The 24,799-nt window shown below is 42.8% G+C and overlaps 1 protein-coding gene across 8 annotated transcripts in view; it reads left to right on the top strand.

The window, feature by feature from the left end:
- LOC134355504 (uncharacterized) overlaps positions 1–24,799 on the top strand; it is a 65,938-nt gene that overhangs the window by 24,330 nt on the left and 16,809 nt on the right. For 4 of the 8 annotated variants that reach the window (XR_010020113.1, XR_010020112.1, XM_063065502.1 and 1 more), the window contains 2 exons: positions 19,246–19,391; positions 19,477–19,560. Coding sequence is in view for 5 of the 8 variants with exons in the window: in XM_063065502.1 (XP_062921572.1) it covers positions 19,246–19,391; positions 19,477–19,560 (230 nt within the window). In the remaining 3 variants the exon portion in view is untranslated. The remainder of the gene's footprint in view (positions 1–19,245; positions 19,392–19,476; positions 19,561–24,799) is intronic. The other 4 variants (XR_010020108.1, XM_063065498.1, XM_063065490.1 and 1 more) reach the window with 2 other exon arrangements.

Genomic DNA, 24,799 nt, shown 5'->3' with positions numbered 1-24,799 from the left:
TGCATCCCTAATGCACTGATGCTCACCCTGCTGGCTGCAATTTTGCCCTATCATCTGCCTGCCCTTCCTGACAGTTTGACTGCACACTATCTTTGCTTTTTCATCATCCATCCTATCCTGAGTCCTGTCACTCCGGTTCCCATCCCCTTGCCAAATTAGTTTAAACCCTCCTCAGCAGCTCTAACAAACCCGCCGGTGAGAATATTGATCCCCCTCGGGTTCAGGTGCGACCCGTCCCTTTTGAACAGGTCATACCTCCCCCAGAAAAGATCCCAATGATCCAAGAACCTGAAGCCCTGCCCCCTGAACCAGCTTCTCAGCCACACATTTACCCTCAGTGGCACATGGCACAGGTAGCAATTCAGAAATTACTGCCCTGGAGGTCCTGCTTCTCAGCTTTCTGCCAAGCTCTCTAAATTCTCTCTTCAGGTCCTCTTTGCTTTTTCTCGCTATGTCATTGGTACCAATATGTACCAAGACATCTGACTGCTCTCCTCCCCTTCCAAAATGTTGTGGATCCGATCCGAGATGTCCCTGACCCTGGCACCTGGGAGGTGGCCCATTCACAGCATGATTGTTCTTCTGACTATTTAGCCCCCTATCACTACTGCTCCCCTCTTCTTCCTCTTTCCCTTCTGCACCATGGATCTATGCTCAGTGACAGTAACCCAGTCTCCATGGCATTCCCCTGGGAGGTCATCCCCCTCAACAGTATCCAAAATGGTATACTTATTATTGAGGGGAAAGGTCACGGGGTGCTCTGCGCTAACTGCCTATTCACCTCCCTCTTCCTTCTCCTGACAGTCACCCAGCTATCTGCCTCTTGCAACTTGAGGGTGATTACTTCCCTGTAACTTTGATTATCTCCTCACTCTCCCGTACAAGCTGAAGATCATCCAGCTGCTGCTCCAGATCCCTAACATGGTCTTTAGGAAGCTGCAGCTGGATGCACTTCACACAGATATAGTTCCCTAGGAGACTCTGGGGTCTCTCCAGGACTTCAGCATCTGGCATGAAAAACACACGATGGTCATTTAAGCTACACTAAGTACCCTGACATAGTAAGGGAAAAGGGAAACTTAACAGACACTTACCTGGACAACTTGCCCAGAGCCAATGCCTGCTTTGAGCCCACACTCTCACACTGGCCCACTCCCAACAATAGCCGCACTGCTGGTCCCTTCTGTACTTTTATTTACTCCTTTATGCATTGCTCCTGCCACTGATTGGGCTACTGGAATGAGCCTGTATACCCTTGAAGCTCTGCTTTTAAATGAGTGCTGCCAACCTGCGAGAAACCTCTTCGGTGTGTGCTGCTCCCGCTGCTGACTGGGCCGCTGGAATGCCGAAAGACTGTAAATTCAGCAACCTTACAATGTATGCAAAGTATAATGGTTAGCACCCATTCCTTGGTAAATGGAAAACACTTCAATAGAGAATTAAGAAATAACCCAAAATTAAACTATGCCATATCCAGTTTTGTTTATGATGCATAATGAAGTTTATTTATAAATTGAATGCTGTTTGAATATTTTGGGAGGTTGCATCAAAAGAGACTCATTGTTTCATTCAGTAATGACTAACTCCAAACACTTGCTATTTCTTGAAATACACATAAAATTTGCTGGTGAACACAGCAGGCCAGGCAGCTAGCTAGCTATTCTTTCAGTTAGTCCTGACGAAGGGTCTCGGCCCGAAATGTCGACTGTACCTCTTCCTATAGATGCTGCCTGGCCTGCTGCGTTCACCAGCAACTTTTATGTGTGTTGCTTGAAATTCCAGCATCTGCAGATTTCCCTGTGTTTGCTATTTCTTGAGCCATGATAATGTTACCATGATGATGTCATCTTCAAACATGAATTCACAAACGAGAAAGTCTGCAGATGCTGGAAATCCGAGCAACACACAAAGTGCTGGAGGAACTCAGCAGGCCAGGCAGCATCTGTGGAAAACAAACTACAGTCGACATTTCAGCTGAAGTACTTCAGCAGGACTGAAGAGAAAAATGCTGTGTAGATTGGTGAAAGAGACAGAAGGACGTGGAAGAAAGAAGAAAGGGGGGGATGAGGAGCATCAGAGGGAGGCGATAGGCGAACAAGGGGATGACATGAGAGGGGGACAAGGGGATGAAAATGGAGAAGTGGGGGGGGGGAGGCAATACTGGAAGTTTGAGAAATTGATGTTCATGCCATCAGATTGGAGGCTACCCAAGGTATTGTGTCTCTTTACCCAAATGGTGGTTCCTCCACCTTCAAAAATGAATTGTATTGATTCTCGTTTTTCGTGGCAGTCTGAAGGTGCACAATGCTTATTCAACTGGGTTGAGGATCAATACACAATACATCTGAAATTGATAAAGTATTTGCCAAACTTATCCCTTGTATATAACTGGTATTAGATTTCCAGAGACAACAAGTGTGATAGCAGTTCTGCAAATATGGTTTTTATTTTTATCTGTTTCATCAAGGAGACTTGCTAAAGGCTCAGAGAATGTTGTAATTAGCATAAATTTAGTCATGAAAATGTTAATACAGAATCACGGCCAAAGTAAGTGAATTGGAAAGTGCGCATAGGAGGAATTGGGTAAAATTCACAGGTAGATGAATGTATTAGGTTTTTAGGAGCACCCAAGTGAACTTGAGCTTTCAGGTCCTGGACTTGCCTGTGCACAATAAATAGTGAACAGACTGCATCATGATATTTGAGTATCCCTCAGCCAGTGTTTCCCTTTCTGCTTTTGAAAATGTGGTTGTTTCTTCTATCACATTGTGGTTGGTACTAATTTGGTTAATCAAATCAATATGAAAGCACGATTATTACAATACTTAAAAACTTGCTTTACTTTTTTGATTTACACTTTGTCCGGTAGTTATCACAAGACCACCCTATAATGTGAGCAGATCTTGGGGGTTACAGACCTTAGTTACATACTAGAATACATTTTGTTCTGATTAAATTGTGTTTCATTGTTTTGGGGGGTTGAATTTACTGGTACTAACCATTTATATTTGGGCTTTAAGACTTAAGAATGTTGGTATCAATACAGTTCAAAGTAAATTTTTTGTCAAAATACATATATGTCACCATATATAACTCTGAGATTCATTTTCTTGTAGCCATACTCAATAAATCCAATAATTATAATAGGATCAATGAAAGACCACACCGACAGGGCGGACAACCAGTGTGCAACAGCTGTGCAAAGAAAGAAAATAATAATCATAAATAAATAAGTAATAAATATTGAACATATGAAATGAAGAGTTCTTGAAAGTGAGTCCCTAGATTGTGGGACCAGTTACACTAATGGGGCAAGTGAAGTTATCCCTTCTGGTTCAGGAGCCTGATGATTGAGGGGTAATAACTGTCCCTGAACCTAGTAGTGTAAATGAGTCTCCCTGCATCTCCAGTGCCACCTTCCTGATGGTATCAATGAGAAAAGACCATGACCCAGGTGGTTAGGGTCCCTGGTGATGCTGCTTTCCTGCAGAAACATGTGCTCAATGGTGGGGAGGTCTTAACCTGTGAAGGGCTGGGAGGTATCCGCTAATTTGTGTAGGATTTTCTATTTGAGAGTAGTGGTGCTTCCATGCCAGGCTGTGATGCAGGCTACAACCTTCCAAAGTACCTGACGTATTAACAAACACAATCACATGTTTGAGTAGATGACTGAAGTTTAGTCAAATTAATATGCTTTTAAAGTGGGTTCTAAAGGAGGAAGGAAACGTACAGGTGCGGAGGTTCAGAGTGGGAATTTCACAGTGGTGTATTCTGTAGATGAAGTCATGACTATCACTGGTGACGTGATTGATTTCAGAGGTTTAAAAAGACAGTAAGCATTTTTCATTACAGTTTTCAAACTGGATGCGATTGAAGGACCCTGACGAAGTGTGTTGGCCTGAAATGTGACATCTTTCTTCCTCTCCATAGATGCTGCCTGACCTGCTGAGTTCCTCCAGCATTTTGTGTGTGCTAGTCTGGATGAGAGAAGTCATGCAGCAGAGAAATGGGTTCTTGGGCCCTCTGAGTCCATACTATCAACTACATATTTAATCCAATCCTGCATTAATCCCTTTTCCTTTATTCAGCCCATATTCACAGCAACTCCCTCCAAATAGCAGCCTACATCTAGTGGGTCACCATCAGCAATAGGTTCAGCACCAGGCTGTGCTTACCCCCTGCTCTACTCACTTTACGCTTATGACTGTGTGGCAAGCGCAGCTCCGATGCAGTATTCAGGTTTGCTGATGACATCACAGTTCCAGGCCCAATCAACGGTGGTGCTGAATCAATGTACAGGAGGGGGATTGAAAATCTGGTTGCGTGGTGCCACCATGGCAACCTCTTACTCGATGTCAACAAGACCAAGGAACTGACTATTGACTTCTTCAGGAGGAAGAAGCCAGAGATCCATGAGCCAGTTCTCATCGAAGGATCAGAGGTGGAGAGGGTCAGCAACTTTAAATTCCTTGGCATTGTCATTTTGAAGGTTCTGTCCTGGGCCCAGCATTTAAGTGTAATTACTAAGAAAGCATGGGAGTGCCTCTACTTCCTTAGTAGTTTGCGAAGATTTGCATAACATCTAAAACTTTGAAAAAACTTCTATAGATATGTGATGGAGAGTACATTGACTGGCTGTATCACAGCCTGGTATGGAAGCGCCAATGCCCTTGACTAGAAAAGCCTACAAAAACGTAGTGGATACAACATAATTCATCACAGGTAAAGCCCTGCCCACCATTGAGCATATAAAAAACGGCATGTTGTCACAGGAAAGCATCCATCATCAGCGACCCCACCACCTAGACCATGCTCTCTGCTTGCCATCAGGAAGAAGGTACAGGAGCCTCAGGATTCACACCACCAAGTTCAAGAACAGATATTATCCCTCAACCATCAAGCTGTTGTACCAAAGAGGATAATTTCACTCAACTTCCCTTGCCCCATCTCTGAAATGTTCCCATGACCTATGGACTCACTTTCAAGGACTCTTCATCTCATATTATCTATTTGTTGCTTACTTATTTATTATTATTATGTTTTTTCTTTTAGTATTTGCAGTTTGTTGTCTTTTACAGACTGGCTGAACGTTCAAGTTGGTCTGGTCTTTCTTTGATTCTGTAGTGGTTGTTCTGTTATGGATTTATTGAGTATGCCTACAGGAAATTGAATCTCAGGATTGTATCTGGTGACCTATGTATGTACTTTAATAATAAATTTACTTTGAAGACGGGAGTAGGGACAATGCTGGTAATTATGGACCAGTGGATTTTACTACAGTGGTGAGCAATTCTTTGGAGAAGATTCACGGAGACAGGATTTACGAGCATTTGGAGAAACATTGATAAAAGTAGAGCAGTGGATGTGATGTATATGGATTTTAGAAAGCCTTTTGATAAGGCCCCCTCCCCAAGGTAGGCTCTTTCAGAAAGTCTTGAGCCATGGGATTCAGCCAAAGTTGGCTTTGTAGATTCAGAATTGACTTGCCCACGGAAGGCAGTGCATGGTTGTAGAAGAAGCGTATTCTACCTGGAGATTATTGACCAGTGGTGTTCCACATGGATGTCTTCACAAACTCTTGTTCTTTGTGTGACGAGAATACACATAAATTAAGATGTTTGCTGGCCTGGGCTGGCACCAGTGGCATCAGCAGTTGGTCTGCCACCTGTCCTCAGGGGAGGGAGAGATAAGGAACACAATGAAGCAGCATTTGGAGATGTTAATGAAGGAGCCATCAGTCTGGGTATTGTCAAGATCGGCTCCCCCTTTGAACCCTGAACTGTTTGAAGTGATGGACAGGCGATCTGGAGATGTGTAATGAAGGGACGGGAGAGAGAGCTGTCTAGAGCGGCTCCCCCTTTGAACCCTGAACTGTTTGAAGTGATGGACAGGCGATACCCCAGCAGGGGGATAAAAAGGGACAGGTTCGCTAAGGCAGGACACACACGACACCCCGAGGTAACGAGACCTTGGAAGCGGTTCACCTCTTACAAGTCGGTGGGAAGCTCTTGGACGGCTGATCGTGGGATCAGCCTTAGACGCACAGAGTGGAAAGGTACGATCAGCGGGAACCCGGTGTGTGTCCGCCCTTGCTTGGGTGCCGGGTTCACTGCAGAGGATCGACCGTATCTGGAGGAGGGGTCACAGTCGGTGACCCCAGGTGACATCACAAAGGACTCGCCCAAAAGCTGCTTGTGAGCAATATCGCCGGTCTGTGAGTGGAAGCCGTTTCTGAATGATCATTCGTTCTCGTTCTCTCTCTCCCTCCCCCCCACCACATTGTCCACCGCCATGGCAATGATTACTACGAACTGAACTAAATTGGACTGGACTTTGTGTCACTTTGAAATTGGTCATTTACCCCTAGACAATGATAGAGCTTGGTTGATCCTGTTATCTTAATTCTGTGCACATGTGTGTTTATCATTGCTGAACTGTTGCATTTATTATCCTTTCGATTGCTGTGTTGCTTGTTCCTATAATAAAACTTTCTTAGTTCTAGTAATCCAGACTCCAACTGAGTGATCCATTTCTGCTGGTTTGGCAACCCAGTTACGGGGTGTGTAACATTTGTAACACACACAAAAATGCCGGTGAACGCAACAGGCCAGGCAGCATCTCTAGGAAGAGGTACAGTCGACGTTTCGGTCCAAGACCCTTCGTCAGGATGAACTGAAAGAAGAGATAGTAAGAGATTTGAGAGGGGGAGGGGAAGATCCGAAATGATAGGAGAAGACAGGAGGGGGAGGGATGGAGCCAAGAGCTGGAAAGTTGATTGGCAAAAGGGATACGAGGCTGGTGAAGGGAGAGGATCATAGGACGGGAGGCCTAGGGATAAAGAAAGGGTGGGGGGAACCCAGAGGATGAGCAAGGAGTAACAGTGAGAGGGACAAAGGGAGAAAAAAGAGAGGGAAAAAAGCCGGGGGGGGGGGAATAAATAAGGGATGGGGTACGAAGGGGAGGCGGGGCATTAACGGATGTTCATGCCATCAGGTTGGAGGCTACCCAGATGGAATATAAGGTGTTGTTCCTCCAACCTGAGTGTAGCTTCATCTTAACAGTAGAGGAGGCTGTGGATATACATTTCAGAATGGGAATGGGACGTGGAATTAAAATGTGTGGCCACTGGGAGATCCTGCTTTCTCTGGCGGACAGAGCGTAGGTGTTCAGCGAAACGGTCTCCCAGCCTGCGTCGGGTCGCACCAATATATAGAAGGCTGCACCGGGAGCACCGGACGCAGTATATCACCCCAGCCGACTCACAGGTGAAGTGGCGCCTCACCTGGAAGGACTGTCTGGGGCCCTGAATGGTAGTGAGGAAGGAAGTGTAAGGGCCTGTCTCTTGCAAAAGTACCATCCCCTTCAAGCAATTCCTCCATCTCCACTGCATCTGCTCTCAGGATGAGGCTTTTCATTCCAGGACGAAGGAGAAGTCCTCCTTTTTTAAAGAAAGGGGCTTCCCTGCCTCTACCGTCAATTCTGCTCGCAAACGCATCTCTCCCATTTCACGCACATCTGCTCTCACCCCATCCTCCCGCCACCCCACTAGGAATAGGGTTCCCCATGTCCTCACCTACCACCCCACCAGCCTCCAGGTCCAACATATAATTCTCCGTAACTTCCGCCACCTCCAACGGGATCTCACCACTAAGCACATCTTTCCCTCCCCCCCCTTTCTGCTTTCCGCAGGGATCGCTCCTTACGCGACTCCCTTGTTCATTCGTTCCCCCCATCCCTTTCCACCAATCTCCCTCCCGGCACTTATCCTTGTAAGCGGAACAAGTGCTACACATGCCCTTACACTTCCTCCCTCACCACCGTTCAGGGCCCCAGACAGGCGACACTTCACCTGTGAGTTGGCTGGGGTGATATACTGCGTCCGGTGCGGCCTTCTATATATTGGCGAGACCTGACACAGGCTGAGAGACCATTTCACTGAACACCTACGCTTTGTCCACCAGAGAAAGCAAGATCTCCCAGTGGCCACACGTTTTAATTCCACGTCCCATATGTCTATCCGCGGCTTCCTCTACTGTCAAGATAAAGCCACACTCAGGTTGGCGGAACAACAGCTTGTATTCCGTCTGGGTAGCCTCCAACCTGATGGCATGAACATTGACTTCTCTAACTTCTGTTAATGCCCCACCTCCCCTTTGTACCCCATCCCTTATTTATTTATTATTTATTCCCCCCCTCCTTTTATTTTCTCTCTTTTTTTTCTCCCTCTGTCTTTCTCACTATAACTCCTTGCCCATCCTCTGGGTTTTTCCCCCCTCCCCCTTTCTTTCTCCCTAGGCCTCCCGTCCCATGATCCTCTCCCTTCTCCAGCCTTGTACCCCTTTTGCCAATCAACTTTCCAGCTCTTAGCTCCATCCCTCCCCCTCCTGTCTTCTCCTATCATTTTGGATTTCCCCCTCCCCCTCCCACTTTCAAATCTCTTACTATCTCTTCCTTCAGTTAGTCCTGACGAAGGATCTCGGCCGGAAACGTCGACTATACCTCTTCCTATAGATGCTGCCTGGCCTGCTGCATTCACTAGCATTTTTTGTGTGTGTTGCTTGAATTTCCAGCATCTGCAGATTTCCTCGTGTTCTTGTTCGTTGTGATTTTTTAAAATATAAATGATGTGGATGAGAACAGAGAAGGGTGGGTTGGTAAATAGCAAACAGGAGAAAGTCTGCAAATGCAACACACATAAAACGCTGGAGGAGCTCAGCAGGTCAGGCAGCATCTCTGGAAAAGAGGATCACGGCCAGAAATGTCGACTGTTTACACTTTTCCGTAGGTGTTGTTTGATCGCCTGAGTTCCTCCAGCATTTTGTGTGTGTTGATTGGTTGGGTTAGTAAGTTTGCAGATGACACCAAGTTTGAAAGTATTGTAGATAGTGTAGAAGGTTGTCATGGGTTACAATGGGACATTGACGGTATGTAGAGCTGGGCTGAGAAGTGGTAAGTGGAGTTCAAGCTGGAAAAGTCAAGGAACAACTGTATTCACCATATACATTTACATGTATTAGGAATTTGCCTTGGTGTGTTGGTGCAATGTGCAATAAAAATAGCAACATTCGACAATTACAGTGCTTTGAAAAAGTATTCAGCCCCCAACCCTTCGTTCACATAAATGAGTATTACAACCAGGTATATTGATCAGTTTAACTGCAAACTTGTATTTGTGAATTGCCTGCCCCCTTTTTCACAGTAGAGTGCCGAAACAGCGAAAATTGTAAAGCATGAAAAATCTGAAATTCAAAACCTGGAATGTCAGCAGTTCAAAAATATCTGCTCAGCGCTTTGTTGAGCCACAGCTATTACAGCCCAGTAGTCAATTTGGATAAGTCTCTATTAGCTTTGCATAATGTGATGGAGTTTGCCCATTTCTCATTGCAAAACTGCTCCTGTGCCGGATCAGTTGGGGAGCGGTGGTGGACAGCGATCTTGGGCTAATGCCAGAGATGTTCCATCGGGTTAAGGTCAGAACTCTGACTAAGCTACGCAAAGACATCAGTTTCCTTCATTTGAAGTTGTGTGTTTTGGGTTGGTCTCCTGTTGAAAGATGAATTTGCTCCCCAGTTTAAGCTCTTTGCAAAGGCTATCACTTTTTTATCCAGGATCTCACTATACTCAGCAGCGTTCACTTTCCATAAGACCATGAGATGACTGTATTGTCCATCCCTTATGGATGCTGCTGAGAGATTCTTGTCTCTGGCCATTGATTTTACTGCTTACTCCGACAAGTCTGTTGAGTGGGCTGCAGTTGAGAGTGCTCATTTGCTCTGAACCGTGAAGTTGTGGGTTAATATTGATTCAATGAAACATTTATAAAATGTCTGTTGAATCGATAGCTGGATCTGGAGTTTCCACGTCTTCCGAAGGAAAAATAGCTGTTGTTGGTACTTGGAGTGTATCAACCTACCAAAACGTGACTATGTTATAGTTGTGCCGAGGTACTTGAGCTCTCCAACGTGATCTGTCAACTGACCACTTATTTCCGGGGTTGTTTTCTAAAGTCCACTACTGTTTCCTTAGTTTTACTGGGGTTCAGGTCCAGATAGTTGTCTGTGCACCATCCAGTAAATGCATTGATTTCCTCATTGATGCAGTCATCAGAGTTGGTAGTGTCAATGAATACTGTGTCATCTGAGTACTTAATGTATTGCATGCCTGGGTGTATTCCCACTTGCTGCCTCCTACCAATTAACTAATACTCTAACCATGCCAGTAACTTTCCTCTAATACCATGGGGTCTTAACTTGGTAAGTAGCCTCATGTGTGGCACCTTGGTCAAAGGCCTTCTGAAAGTCCAAATATACAATATCCACTGCATCTACTTTATCTATCCTACTTGTAATCTCCTCAAGGAATTCAGATTTATCAGGCAAGATTTTCCCTTAAGGAAGCCTTGCTGACTTTGTCCTATCATGCTCTGTGTCACCAAGTACTCCATAACCTCATCCTTAACAATTGACTCTAACATTTTCCCAACCACTGAGGTCAGGCTAACTGGTCCATAATTTCCCTTCTGCTGCCTTCCTCTTTTCTCATCAACCCAGAACAGATTTCCAATCCCTGCTGCTGAAAAGCATCCCCATAACGTTATGGTCCTTTCACAGTACTTTACAGGAGGGATAGTGTTACTTAGCTGATGCATAGTATTAGATTTTCACCACAAGTATTGCTTTAATAAAAGCCTATTCTTCCCTTTACAAAATGTCACTTAGAAGATACTGTGAAGATATGGATGAAGGTCTTGTGGATGGATGAGGCTAAAGTGGAACTTTTTGGTCTCAACACTAATGGTACATGTGGCGTAAATATAATACTGCACATCAAGGAGGTAACACTATCCCTACTGTAAAGTATGGTGGAGGTAACATTATGCTATGGGAGTGCTCTTCAGCCCCAGAGACTAAACACCAGTCAGTACTGATGGAAGAAGAATGCTGTTAAGCACAGAGAGATCCTGGATAAAAACTTGCTAGCCTCTGCCAGAAAACTTAAACTGGAGAGGAAATTTGTCTCTCAGCAGAACAATGACCCAAAGCCCACATGGAAAATTTTTGTCTTTGAGAGGTACAGCCAGAGTCCAGACCTTAACTTGATCAAACATCTCTGGCAAGACCTTGAGATTGCTGTCCGCCACCACTCTCCAAGAAGCCGAGCACAGCTAGAGCAATTTTGCAAGGAAGAATGTGCAAATCTTGCTCTGTCACATTGTTCAGAGCTAATAGAGACTTATCCAAAAAAACTACAAGCTGTAGTAGCTACAAGAGATGGCTCAACTAAGTACGAAGCAAAGGCGGATCAATACTTTTGAAATGCTGACACTTCAGTTTTTGCATTTGTAGTTTTTCATGCTTTACAATTTCCTCTGTTTTCTTCGGCTCGACTGTGGGAGGGAAAGGGAGCTAAAAATTCTCAGTTAAATTGATCAATCCTTGGTTGTAATACTCATTTATGTGAACAAAGGGTTGGGGGCTGAATACTTTGTCAAGGCCCTGTATAAGGAATAAAGAATTATATAAAATATAAAGTTAGAGGTTGAAGTACAGATATGGAATGGAATGTACATAAATACATAAATACCAGCATGTATTTACAATGTAAATAGCTTTATAAAAATGGTTTCAACTGTTTACTGTGGAGTGCAGTGATGTGGTTAATAGAGAGCGGTGGGAATTAAATAGAATTGTTGATCAGGTGGACTGCCTGTGCGAAGAAGTTTTTAAGATAGTAAGTTTTTGTTTTAATAGCCCTGTACCACATTCCATGAAGGGAGCGTTTGGAAAAGGTATTTTACTGGGCAGTTAGTGTCCGCAATCATTTTGCCTGCCCGTTTCTTTGTCCCGGACACATACAAGTCTTGCAGTGATGGCAGACTGCAGCCAATGACCATTTCTGCTGCCCTGACAGGGTGCTCTAGTCTTTGCGTGTTGTAATACTGCACCAAACCAGACAGTAATGGTTGATGATGGTAGTGTACACTAGAATTGCAACAGTATGTTATGGGGAAGGTGGAATTTTCCCAACTGCTGCAAGAAGTACATTATCTGCCAAATCTTTTTCTTAATGAGGGAGATGTGGTTCTACAACATGAAGTCCTGTGAGATAATGGTGCCCAGAATCTTGAGTGTTGAAACAGTGTTAACTTTAGAGTTGTTGATGATGAGAGGGTGGAAAGTAGACATGAAAAGTATGAAGTGATCGTCTTTGGAAGGTCAAATTTGAGGGTAGAGTACATGGTTAATGGCAGGATCCTTAGGACTGTGGAGGAACAGGGGTACCTTGGCATCCACGTCCATACATCCCTCAAAGTTGCTGCACAAGTTGATAGGGTTGTTAAGAAGGCATATGATGTGTTGATCTTCATGAGTCAAAGGACTGAGTTCAAGCATTGTGAGGTAATGTTGCAGCTCTATTAAAAATCCTGGTTAGACTACACTTGGAATATTTTGTTTAGTTCTTGCTGCCTCATTGTAGGAAGGATGTGCAAGTTTTAGAGAGGGTTTAGAAGAGAGATACCAGGGGTAGAAGTGTAAGTTATGAGGATAGGTTGATGAGGTGGGTCTTTTCTCTTTGGAGCAAAGGAAAAAGAGAGGTGACTTGTTTGTGCCATTGCCAGTTAATTGGTCTCTGACAACTTGCTCTTATTCCTTTATCTCACTTTATTTACTTATGGGCAAGGATAACAGTGTGGCCCCTGTCACCAAACTGTTCTGAAGTTTGAGCAAAGAAATGCCATTTTCATACTGAAGTAGACCATTTGTATACAAATATGATCCAATGGAAAATTTGTGTATTTCTGAATCCCATCATTGGTGCAGGAGGCTGGTATCTATTTTATGTCTGTCTGTATTTTATTTTATTTTGGGTGTTTATTATGGGTAATTTGTCACCTGGGTTGGGGTATGGTGGACGTAAATGAGTGTAGTTATGTATTCACTCTTTGTCTTAGTTCAGTTTAGTCTAGTTGAGAGGGAGTGGGTCATGTGGGCCATGTGTACCATTTTTTGTTGGCCGCTAACTTTGCTCAGTTTTACTAATTATGTTTAATTATTCTTATTTTGCTATATCACTAATATAGTTTTGTTAGTTTTTTTATTGCCATAAGATGGTTCATCTTTGGTGTCATAATAAAAGATCGAATGTCGTCTTTTAGACTAGGAGCTTAGTTATTTTGGAAGCATGATATACATGGTCAACTCCCATATTCAATCTCTCAATGGTTTTGGTTTGTTAACCCTCTTGCTGGTTCACATCATGGAGGAACATGGGAGAGATTGATCAGGTCTGTGCATAACGTCCTCAATTCCACCATGAAGGCACAGAATCTTGATGATGAGGGTTTCCACACAGTCGTTTGTGAAGTAGAGGCTATTATCAATGGTCTTCTGATTACAAAGGCATCCTCAAATTCCAATGACTTAGAAACACCCACACTGAACCATCTGTTGCATCTGAAGCCCTCACCATCCTCACCACCAGGAGAGTTCCACAACGCAGACAAGATGGAAGCAAGTCCAACACATGTCAAACTGGTTTTGGAAACAATGGGTCAGGAGTACTTAGTTCAGCACAGAAACATCAGAAATGGTCAGGTATAAAATAGAATTTCCTCCCAGGAGATATTGTGCTTGTAGTTAATGATTCAACACGTGGAGAGTCATGTATCATGGGAAGAATCACTTGACACTTTCCAGGCAGAAGAGAATTTCTGCAGCATCTGCACGTTAAGACCAAGACCAGCTGTTTGGACAGGTCTATAACCAAGATCTGTCTCTGCAGGAGGCAGAGGTTTGAGGAGCTACAGCTTTAGAAGTTTAATGACTGACTTGACACCTCTGACAGCCTCCACACTATCCACAACACCTCCAGCCTTTGTGCCATCAGCAAATTTACTAACCCATCCCTCCACTTCTTCATCCAGATCATTTATAAAAATCACAAAGAGCAGGGGTCCCAGAACAGATCCCTGAGGCACACCACTGGTCACCGACCTCCATGCAGAATATGACCTGTCTACAACCACTCTTTGCCTTCTGTGGGAAAGCCATTTCTGGATCCACAAAGCAGCTTCCCCTTGGATCCCATGCCTCAGGCTATCCCATTCAGAACAGAGATGTGAAGAAATTCTTTTAGCCAGAGGGTGGTGAATCTATGGAATTTGTTGCCACGGGCGGCAGTGGAGGCCAAGTCATTGGATGTATTTAAGGCAGAGATTGATAGGTATCTGAGTAGCCAGGGCATCAAAGGTTATGGTGAGAAGGCGGGGGAGTGAGACTAAATGGGAGAATGGATCAGCTCATGATAAAATGGCAGAGCAGACTTGATGGGCTGAATGGCTGACTTCTGCTCCTTTGTCATATGGTCTTATGGTTTCTTTACTTTCTCAATAAGCCTTGCATGAGGTACCTTGTAAAATGCCTTGCTGAAATCCATATACACTACATCTACTGCTCTATCTTCATCAATGTGTTTAGTCACATCCTCAAAAAATTCTATCAGGCTAGTAAGGCACAACCTGACTTTGACAAGACCATGCTGACTATTCCTAATCATATTATGCCTCTCCAAATGTTCATAAATTCTGCCTGTCAGGATCTTCTCCACCAACTTACCAACCACTGAAGTAAGACTCACTGGTCTATAATTTCCTGGGCTATCTTTACTCCCTTTCTTGAATAACGGAACAACATCTGCAACCCTCCAATCCTCTGGAACCTCTCCCATCCCCATTGATGATGCAGATATCATCGCCAGAGGCTCAGTAATCTCCTCACCCATCTCCCACAGTAGCCTGGGGTACATCTCGTCCGGTCCCTGTGACTTATCCAACTTGATGCTTCCCAAAAGCTCCAGCACATCCTCTTTCTTAATACCTACATGCTCAAGCTTTACAGTCCACTGTAAGTCATCCCTACAATCGCCAAGATCCTTTTCTATAGTGAATACTAAAGCAAAGTACTCATTAAGAACCTCTGCTACCTCCTCCAGTTCCATACACACTTTTCCACTGCCACACTTGATTGGTCCTGTTCTTTCACATCTTATCCTCTTGCTCTTCACATACTTGTAGAATACCTTGGGATTTCCCTTAATCCTGTCCGCCAAGGTTTTCTCATGGCCCCTTCTGGCTCTCCTAATTTCTTTCTTTAGCTCTTTCCTGCTAGCCTCATAATCTTCAAGATCTCTATCATTACCTAGTTTTTTGAACCTTTCATAAGCTCTTCTTCTTGACTAGATTTACAACAGCCTTTGTATACCACAGTTCCTGTACCCTACCATCCTTTCCCTGTCTCATTGGAATGTACCTGTGCAGAACTCCACACAAATATCCCCTGAACTTTTGCCACATTTCTTCCATGCATTTCCCTGAGTACATCTGTTCCCAATTTACTGTATGCTTCCAAGGTCCTGCCTGACTCCGATTAAACACTTTCCTAACTTGTCTGTTCCTATCCCTCTCCAATGCTATGGCAAAGGTGATAGAATTGGGATCATAGGAGATAGAATTTTTGTAGTATGTAATTGTAATTATTATTGTGTAATAATTAGGGACTGGGTTGTAGGAGTCGTGTATCTATTTTCTATCGATCTGCATTGTACTTTGTGTTGGGCATTAATTATGGGTAACTTGACATGTGGTTTGGGGTGTGGTAGAATAAATGAGAATAGTTGCATATGCACAGCTTGTCTCAGTTCAGTTTAGCCTACTTGACAGGGAGTGGGCCAAGGTGACTTTTTGTTGCCTACCGACTTTGCTGAGTTTTGCTAATTATGTTTAATTACGTGTTATTCTTATTTTGATATATTGTTAATTTAATTAAATTATTTTTTTTATCACTATAAGGTTGTTCATCTTTGCTGGTGCCATAATAAAGGATCAAATGTACTTTTTTTTGAGTTAGAACTTAGTTATTTTGGAAGAGTGTCAATAATACTTAAGCATTAGTAAAATAGCTGTCCGGTAGCAAGTGTTGCCCAGCGATCCTTCATTTGCATTTTATCTTGTCTTGGTATGCCTGGTGACCTTGAGTCCCAGGTTTGACTCAAAGGAATCTTTATGATTTCAAGGGTTATGTTCAGCATGGGTGACTACTATCTCGGCACACTATGTCTTGTCAGCTTATCACCTTGACGATTGCCTTTCTGAAATTCCACTCCTAGGCTGTACAGAATGTCTGCACTCTATTCTGTTAGCATACCATTTAACCCTTTCCTTGCTGCAATGTCCACAACAGAGGTATACAAGATGACAAAGAGGCACGGATCGAGTGGGCAGTCAGAGGCTTTTTCCCAGGCTGGAAATGGGTAATACAAGGGGACATAGTTTTAAGGTGATTGGAGGAAAGTATGGTGGGGGGGGGGGGGATGTCAGAGGCAAGTTTTTTTTACAGACTGTTTGGTCTCATGAAACACAATGTCAAGGGTGGTAGGTACATCAGGGACATTTAATAAACTCTTAGGTTCATGGTTAATAGCAAAATAGAGGGCTTTGTAGGAAGGAAGCTTGCTTTGATCTTAGGGTAGGTTAAAGGTCAACACAACATCATGGGCCAAAGGACCAGTCCTGTTCTATGTTCCATTTATCTTTGAGTATGGGAGGAAGCTGTAGTCAGGCAGGACATGTACAAATTCTACTCAGGCCAGGATTGAATCTGGGTCTCAGGTGGTGTGAGGCAGCAGCTTTGCTAACTATGCCGCTGTACTAACTCTAGAGCAGGCATTTCCAAACATTTTATGCCATGGAGCCTTACTATTAACCGAGGGGTCCGTAAACCCCAAATTGGGAATCCCTGTGTCTAGAGGTAGGTATAATGTTACTTGCAAGTGCAGAATTTCCAATAATATTCTAGGATCAATTGCACTAATTTTGCAAATTTTGTGTCATTGCAGTTGAATGACTGTATCTATCTGACCCCATTTCAAAAACACCAAATTTGTAGAGTTGTGATCCATAGAAACAAGTATGCTTATCAGTTCCTAAATATTCCAGCAAAGAGGACTGCTAATCTTTTTGTAATGATGATGGACAGTGCATTGATTCAGTTGATGGTTTTGAGTGATATTTGTTACTAGCATAATCAGTGGCATATTTGCGAATGACTTAGAACTGAATAACACTATCTTCAACAGGCCATGCTATTCACTGCAATTCTGCTTTGTTCTCCATTGTGGCTCAGGATCTCTTGGGAGAAATGGTTATGTTGCAGTTTCTATCCACTCAGCGTGTTTCAACATATTTAATGGGCAATTGAGTTAATTTAAGCTGTTAAACAGAAACATTGCTATTTTAACATGGGTGGGTGTATCATGTTAGCGCACAGATGGGATTCACGAGCAACATGCAAAACAAGAGTAAATAATCCATCAGGAAGAAGTGCTGCAAAGATGCCAAGAGGCTAAATTTTATTGTTTTTGAGGTAGAGGGTCTCTTTGGTCACAGTTTGATGATCTGCATTCACTGAGGTTTCAGTAATTCATTGTATTTGCTCTTCTTTTTGTACAGTTCATTATTTCCACTGTGCATTTGAAAGATAAAGATTTGCTTTATTTGTCACATGTACATCAAAACACACAGTGAAATGTGTGATCAAATAAGTGAGGATTGTTCTGGGCAGCCTGCAAGGGTCATCACATTTCAGGCGCCAACATAGTCTGCCCACAATTTACTAATCTAACCCACATGCCTTTGGAATGTGGGAGGAAACCAGAGCACCTGGAGGAAATGCATATGGTCACAGGGAGAATGTACGAACTCCTTATAGACAGCAGTGGGAATTGAAGCCCAATCCGTGATGTGCTAACGGCTGTGCTAATGTGCTGCCCCATCATCTTATCCACGTTTAACAAGAAGGGTCTGTTACCATGCTGTATCAACAAATAAATGAAAGTGCAAAATAAGTATAAATAAGTAAAGTGAGTACATGCTCTTGGTTCCATTGAAAATCACTGACAAATATCAGCAGTCCAGGTCACCAGTAATCTCTGTAGTTAGTAGAACAAATCCATTGCGGTAGCTGATCATTGCATTAACAACATTTTTCTCTGGCGGTCACAGAAAGACTTCAATGATGGTTTCAACTTGTAAGGCAAATGTCACCATAATTGCATATTCTTGGGTCATAATCAGGTGAAACACAAGTGAATCCCACCTGGTTTCCTTGGCTGCCTATGTCTAGGGAATACACTGTCCAGTCCCACCAAACCCATGAGATTGAGACAGCTCTTCCACCCCAAACCCCGTTACAACTCAGTGCCAAGAAATAACAGATAGTACTGTGCATATGATTAAAGGAATTTATACTTATGAATTTTAACTAAAGAGTTAGTGAAGAAACACCAAAAAGTGTCCATTATAATACAACAGTCAAATGTGCACAAGTTGGAGCTCAAGTCTTCCAAAACTCGTACATGTTCTCCGAAAACTCATGTTCTCTGAGGTCAGTAGACCTCAGCGCCTTGCCCCATTGAATCATGGTCCCCCACCGGGTTGAATCCTACGACCGGTTCTCTCTGGTGTCTTCTCTCTTCACCTTTTGCAGAACAAAGCCCCAGCTCACATTGGTGTCAGGTACACACACAAAAAACCCCGCTCCCCTGATTGGATGGTACACATTCCAAAGCACCCATTATCTCAAACCATAACCCAAACACTACTTCTACTGAAAATCCATTAGGTTAGCAGTGAAATCCTTTCCCACGGTGTTGCATAAGGTTGAGGTATCAGCATCACAAGTATGGAAGTACATTTGCAGTTTTATCTGTTCTGCTCCCCAAGAGTTATTGCAAGCTAGACATGATAGATTGGGAGGATTTATTTCTTTAATTTTTATGGTACAATTGTTAATAATGCATATTAAATGATTTGTTAGTTATATTTTTATCTAGAAGCAAAACAGCAATAACTAATATATGTATAAATTTCACCTGGCTCTTTGGATATTTGTGACATGCCATTAACTTCTAATGTGAGTAAACGTGTTGAGTAATCCTAAAGTTATCACTGTGTCTTTATCTTTTATTGAGGTAATAATTCTATTCACATACTTCTGAACTGAAAAGCAATCTGGCTTGATTTAATATTGAATTCATAGGTAGTTGATTTGATTTTAATATCTGTTCAGCTCGTAGTTTCAATGTGCTTATACCATAATCTTCTGTGGAATAAAAAGCATCAGCACTATAAAATATTTTCAGTTCAGTAAGGTCACAGTCATATTTTGAGTCCTGTTTACTATAATTCAGTTTTCTTTAGGTATCTCCTTGATATAACTTTCCTGGTGATTCTTCTGATTCCAAATATTGCACTCTCTTGTAAGAACAGAAACTTAAATATGACAGAAGTAATGAATGATTTCCAGTACATCATATCTCAAGATTTTGAGGATTTGGTAAGGAATGAAGAAATTATATCAACTTGTTAATGATGTTGAAAATGTTAGAACATTATGTACTGAATGTTTGTCTTGTCTTTAGAAAGCACTTTTGGATTCTAAGGTTTATAATATCAGTTACATCGAGCCACAAAGATCAAAACATTCTCTTTGCTCTGATGGAAGGGTAAGATGATTTTAATTCCTGTTCTCGCTGAATGCCATTAAATTTAATTTTTATAAATGGTCTTTAGGTCTTTGGAATGGGGGCCAAGACATTGAGTATCTGTTAAGTGGAGGTTGACAGGTTCTTGATTAGTCAGGGTGTCAAAGGTTACAGGGAGAAGGCAGGAGAATGGGGTTGAGAGGGTTGATAAATCAGCCGTGGTGAATGGTGGAGCAGAGATGATGGGCTGAATGTCTTATGTTATGTTATGTTACGGTCTTGTAAACAACCATTGCCTTTTTACAGTGCCCTGCGTTCTTGCACTCTGGGAAAATAAGAAAAATAATCTAACTGGTTTGTGTAGTAAAGAATGGTCTAATTATTTGCAGAATTCTTAATAATATTATTATTAAAATACACTTACAGCCATTCAACAACAATCATCTGTAGTTTTATTTCAAATTTTATTCCAGTGTTGTAGACATCATCATGTGCCAATCAGATTAGTACAATGACTCTTTGAATCGTTTACCAAAGTACATTTATTATCAAAGTACGTATACAAAATACAACTGTGAAGTTCATCCTCCCTCAGGCAGTCACGAAACAAAGGAACACCATTCAGAGAAAACTATCAAACTCCCAATGCACACAAAAAGAACAAATTGCTCAAACGGCAAAAAGTGAATGAACAGCGCATAAATTATTAACATCAAACCAGCTGTCCAGAAGCATTCACCTTCAGTTCGGTTCAGCGCCATGCCGGTAGCTGACTGCCGGCCGCAGAGCTAGCCTTCACCGAAGCGCCCCAGTCCACATCGATTGCCCCGAGCAAAGTGCTCAAAAACAGCAAAAAAAAAGAGCAACCAGGATACAGAAACACATGCAACATAAACCTCAAAGTCCCCAAAATGAGTCCACAGCCACAGACCTTGCTTGTCAATCCTTGCAACGTGAATCCCAAGACTCCTGCGCTAGCGAGAAAGAGAAGAAGACTGGTCATATGTGGGCAGTTGGCACCAAACACCCACCTGTCCTCTGCTCTTGACGCTTCAGTTGGAGAAAAGCATTGGAGTCGATCACAGGCCTGCACCCTGTGTCCTGGCTTCCAGGCCTACAGGCCCCATACTCTGCTTCTAACCTCACCAAGCTCCCTCGGAGACAGTAAAGCACTAGATCGCTCAATCAGCCCAAAAAACACACCATCAAAATGTAAATCGCAGGTTCTAATTGCACAAAGTTTAGTAGTAGAATCATATTTGAAGGAAGGAATGAAAGAAGTAAGCTTCGTGAACACTCTGCAGGATGTTGCTGTTGGGTCACGTTGTTCGCTGGCGCCATCTTGGACAGTTGATGTCTTTATAGTTAAATTCTTCCTATTTGCAAGTGTCACAATCTTTGATGCTGTTATCTTACCTTGGATATATGTAAAAGTAAATTGTGCAGTCATACGGACAGAAAGGTTCAAGATTGCTGTTGTCATTCTACAGTACACAAGTGCAAAGGAGAGCAAAATGATTGCTATTTGCATAAAATAAAGTGCAATAAATATTAATACCCACAAAAGTCCCTGATTTTCTGTTGTTTGCAATAAATATTAATATATAAGATAAGTTTATGTGGATAGATTTTGTATTGTATAGTATAAGAGCTCAAGTTTCAATTTCCTGGCTTGTTGATTTAGCTAATGTCTATTAATATGCAGCTGTCAGTGCTGCAGTTTGTATGCCTTAGAAGTAGGCAAAGTGACTAATATTTCTTAAGGGTTTTGTTATTGTTATTGTTATCCTGCCTCCACTAGCGAAAGGATACTGACAGACACTTGGTGAGAACAGGACTATACCCACATTTTATTCTAGAGTACAGTTTTGTTATTAAAGTCAAAGAGTCATAGAAAAGTACGGCACAGAAACAGGTCCCTCGGCCCATCTGGTCCGTGCTGAACCATCTAAACTGCCTACTCCCGTAGACCTGCACCAGGACCATAACCCATTCCCATACCATCACGTACCTATAAAAGCTTCTCTTAAATGTTGAAATTGAGCTTGCATGCATCACTTGTGCTGGTAGCTCGTTCCACGTTCTCACAACCCTCTGAGGGTACGTCCACACTACGCCGGATAATTTTGAAAACAAAGCTTTTTCTCTTCGTTTTGACCTTCTGTCCACACTGAAACGGCATTTTCATCCCCCGAAAAAGGAGGTTTTCAGAAACGATCTCCAGAGTGAATAAATCTGAAAATGCCTAATATCCATTGTAGTGTGTATGGGGTAACTGGAGAGATTTGAAAACACTGTCATGCCAACACCACAACAACAATGCTTTTTCTGCTTCTGCTTGGTACTGCGCAAGCACTGCCGTGCAGCTGTTATAACGTGCAGTCGGTGTGAACGGCGTGAGAGTTAAATTGTAAAGCGAGCTTTTTTGACTATTTAAAAACGCTGTCATGACGTGCCGGAACAGATGGCCGCAGTGCGGCATTTCGTTGTCTTCTTGAACGCAACCACCTAACAATTTCAGAACAGACGGCAACGAGACTGAAGCCAGAAGGGTTAGAAATGTACTCACCAAATACTTTGACCCATAGCTTACTGAATAAATAGGTAAACTCACTCTGCCGTTTTCTGTCCTTGCTTTTATGAAGGTGGTTCACCTGCTTATGCAAGTACTTCTCTGACAATAGATGTGTAACAGCCTAATGTAACATTGTATGGAAATACAAGATAACACTGATGCAGACGTTTTATACATTCAACAAGGTGCTTTATTAATGCAACAGAGTTAGTCAGTTTTTCAATGTTCGTCGTCAGCTGGGTCATACTGCCCATGAACTCCCTGTTGGTTGCCTCCATACCCTCCAGTATTTGTTTTTTTTTAAGTTTTAAGTCCTCCTGCGCGAGAGCCAAGAGCAAGTCCTTTTAAGTTTTTCTACTCTGTAATTGGACAAACACGCACCAAGTATACCGTTTCCTCTTCACTTGTTTTCTGTGTGTCCTGCGCGTGCCCAGTAGGAGGAGATTTGCCCAAATATCCATCTAATGTGGACGGAGATATTTTGAAAAACGCTTAGTGTTGATGCCTGTCGTTTTTACTTGAAACCGGCTTTTTCAAAATTATCCAGCGTAGTGTGGACGTAGTCTCAGTGAAGAAATTTTTTTCTCATGTTCCCCTTAAATTTTTCACCTTTCACCCTTCACCCTTAACCCATTACCTGTAGTTGAAGTCCCACCCAACTTCAGTGGAAAAAGCCTCCTTGCATTTGCCATATCTATACCCCTCATAATTTTGTATACCTCTGTCAAATCTCCTCTCAGTCTTCTGTGTTCCAAGGAATAAAATCCTAACCTATTTTATCTTTCCTTATAACTCAGGTCCTCCAGACCCGGCAATATCCTTGTAAATTTTCTCTGTACTCTTTCAGGCTTGTTTATATCTCTCCTGTCGGTAAATGACCAAAACTGCACACAATTGGGCCTCACCTATGTCTTATACAACATCAACATAGCGTCCCATCTGCTGTATTCCGCACTTTGATTCATGACGGCCAATGTGCCAAAATCTACTTTTACGACCTTATCTACCTGTGACGCCACTTTCAATGAACTATGGACCTGTATTTCCAGCAACACACACGAAAAACGCTGGTGAACGCAGCAGGCCAGGCAGCATTTATAGGAAGAGGTACAGTTGACGTTTCGGGCTGAGACCTTTTCGTCAGGACTAACTGAAAGAAGAGATAGTCAAAGATTTGAAAGTGGGGTGGGGGGGGGAGATCCGAAATGATAGGAGAAGACAGGAGGGGGAGGGATGGACCTAAGAGCTGGAAAGTTGTTTGGCAAAAGGGATACGAGGCTGGATTTACCTGTATTTCCAGATCCCTTTGGTCAGTGCCCTACCTTTCACCATACTGCAACACCTCACACTTATCTGCATTAAATTTCATCTGCCATTTTTTCAGTCCATTTTTCCAGCTGGTTCAGATCCAGGTGTAAGCAGTGATAGCCTTCCTCTCTGTCCACTGCATCCCCAATCTTGGTGTAATCGGCTAACTTGCTGATCCAGTTAATCACATTATCATCTAGATCATCGATAAAGGTGACAAAAGTCAGACCCAGCACTGATTCCTGTAGCACTCCAGTAGCCACAGGCCTCCATTCAAGAAGCAATCATATACTACCACTCTCTAGTTTTTCTCACAAAGCCAATGTTTAATCTAATTTACTACCTCTTCCTGATTGCTTGCAACTGAACTATATGACGCTCTGCATTTCTTTCTGTAATTGCAGCTCATTTCAATATAAGAACTCCTTTCATAAGCCAGATATCTTCAAGTTTGCTTGACATCCAACATGATCGTGACTAATCTGCTCTGGGATCCTTTTACTCCTTTACCCCACATTTTCCAATGTTGTACCAATGTGATCCTTATCATGCCCATTGATGTAGCAAGTTAGGTGATTATCAAAGACCATAAGACATGGGAGTAGATTTAGGCCATTTGGCCCATCGAGTCTGCTCTGCCATTCAATCATAGCTGATCCTTTTTTCTTCTCTTCAGCCCCAATCCCCGGCCTTCTCCCCGTAACCTTTGATGCCCTGTCCAATCAAGAACCTATCAATCTCTGCCTTAAATACACCCAGTGACCTGGTCTCCACAGATGCCTGTGGTAACAGATTCCACAAATTCACTACCCTTTGGCTAAAGAAATTTCTCCGCATCTCTATTTTAAACGGATGCCCCTCTATCCAGAGGCTGTGCCCTCCAGTCTTAGACTCCCCCACCATGGGAAACATCCTTTCCACATCTGCTCTGTCCAGGCCTTTCAACATTCAAAAGATTCAATGAGAACCCCTCTCCCCCACCTCATCCTTCTAAATGCCAGTGAGTACAACACTCTCCAATGCCAGCACATCTTTTCTTAGATAAGGAATCCAAAACTATTCACAATACTCAAGGTAGCCCTCACCAGTGCCTTATAAAGCCTCAGCATCCCATCCCTGCTCTTGTATTCTAGACCTCTTGAAATGAATGCTAATATTGCATTTGTCTTCCTCACCTCTGACTCAACCTGCAAATTAACCATTAGGCTGTTCTGCACAAGGACTCCCAAGCCCATTTGCATCTCAGATTTTAGGATTTTCTCCCCACTTAGAAAATAGTCTGCATGTTTATTTCTACTACCAAAGTGCATGACCATGCATTTTTTAACATTGTATTTCATTTGCCACTTTCTTGCCCATCCTTCTAATCTGTCTAAG

The sequence above is a fragment of the Mobula hypostoma genome, chromosome 1 (genome assembly GCF_963921235.1).
Source record: "Mobula hypostoma chromosome 1, sMobHyp1.1, whole genome shotgun sequence".
In the NCBI taxonomy this organism is placed as follows: domain Eukaryota; kingdom Metazoa; phylum Chordata; class Chondrichthyes; order Myliobatiformes; family Myliobatidae; genus Mobula; species Mobula hypostoma.
The sequence above is the reverse complement of the archived record's forward strand: the minus strand, read 5'-3'. Positions and strand labels throughout refer to the sequence as shown.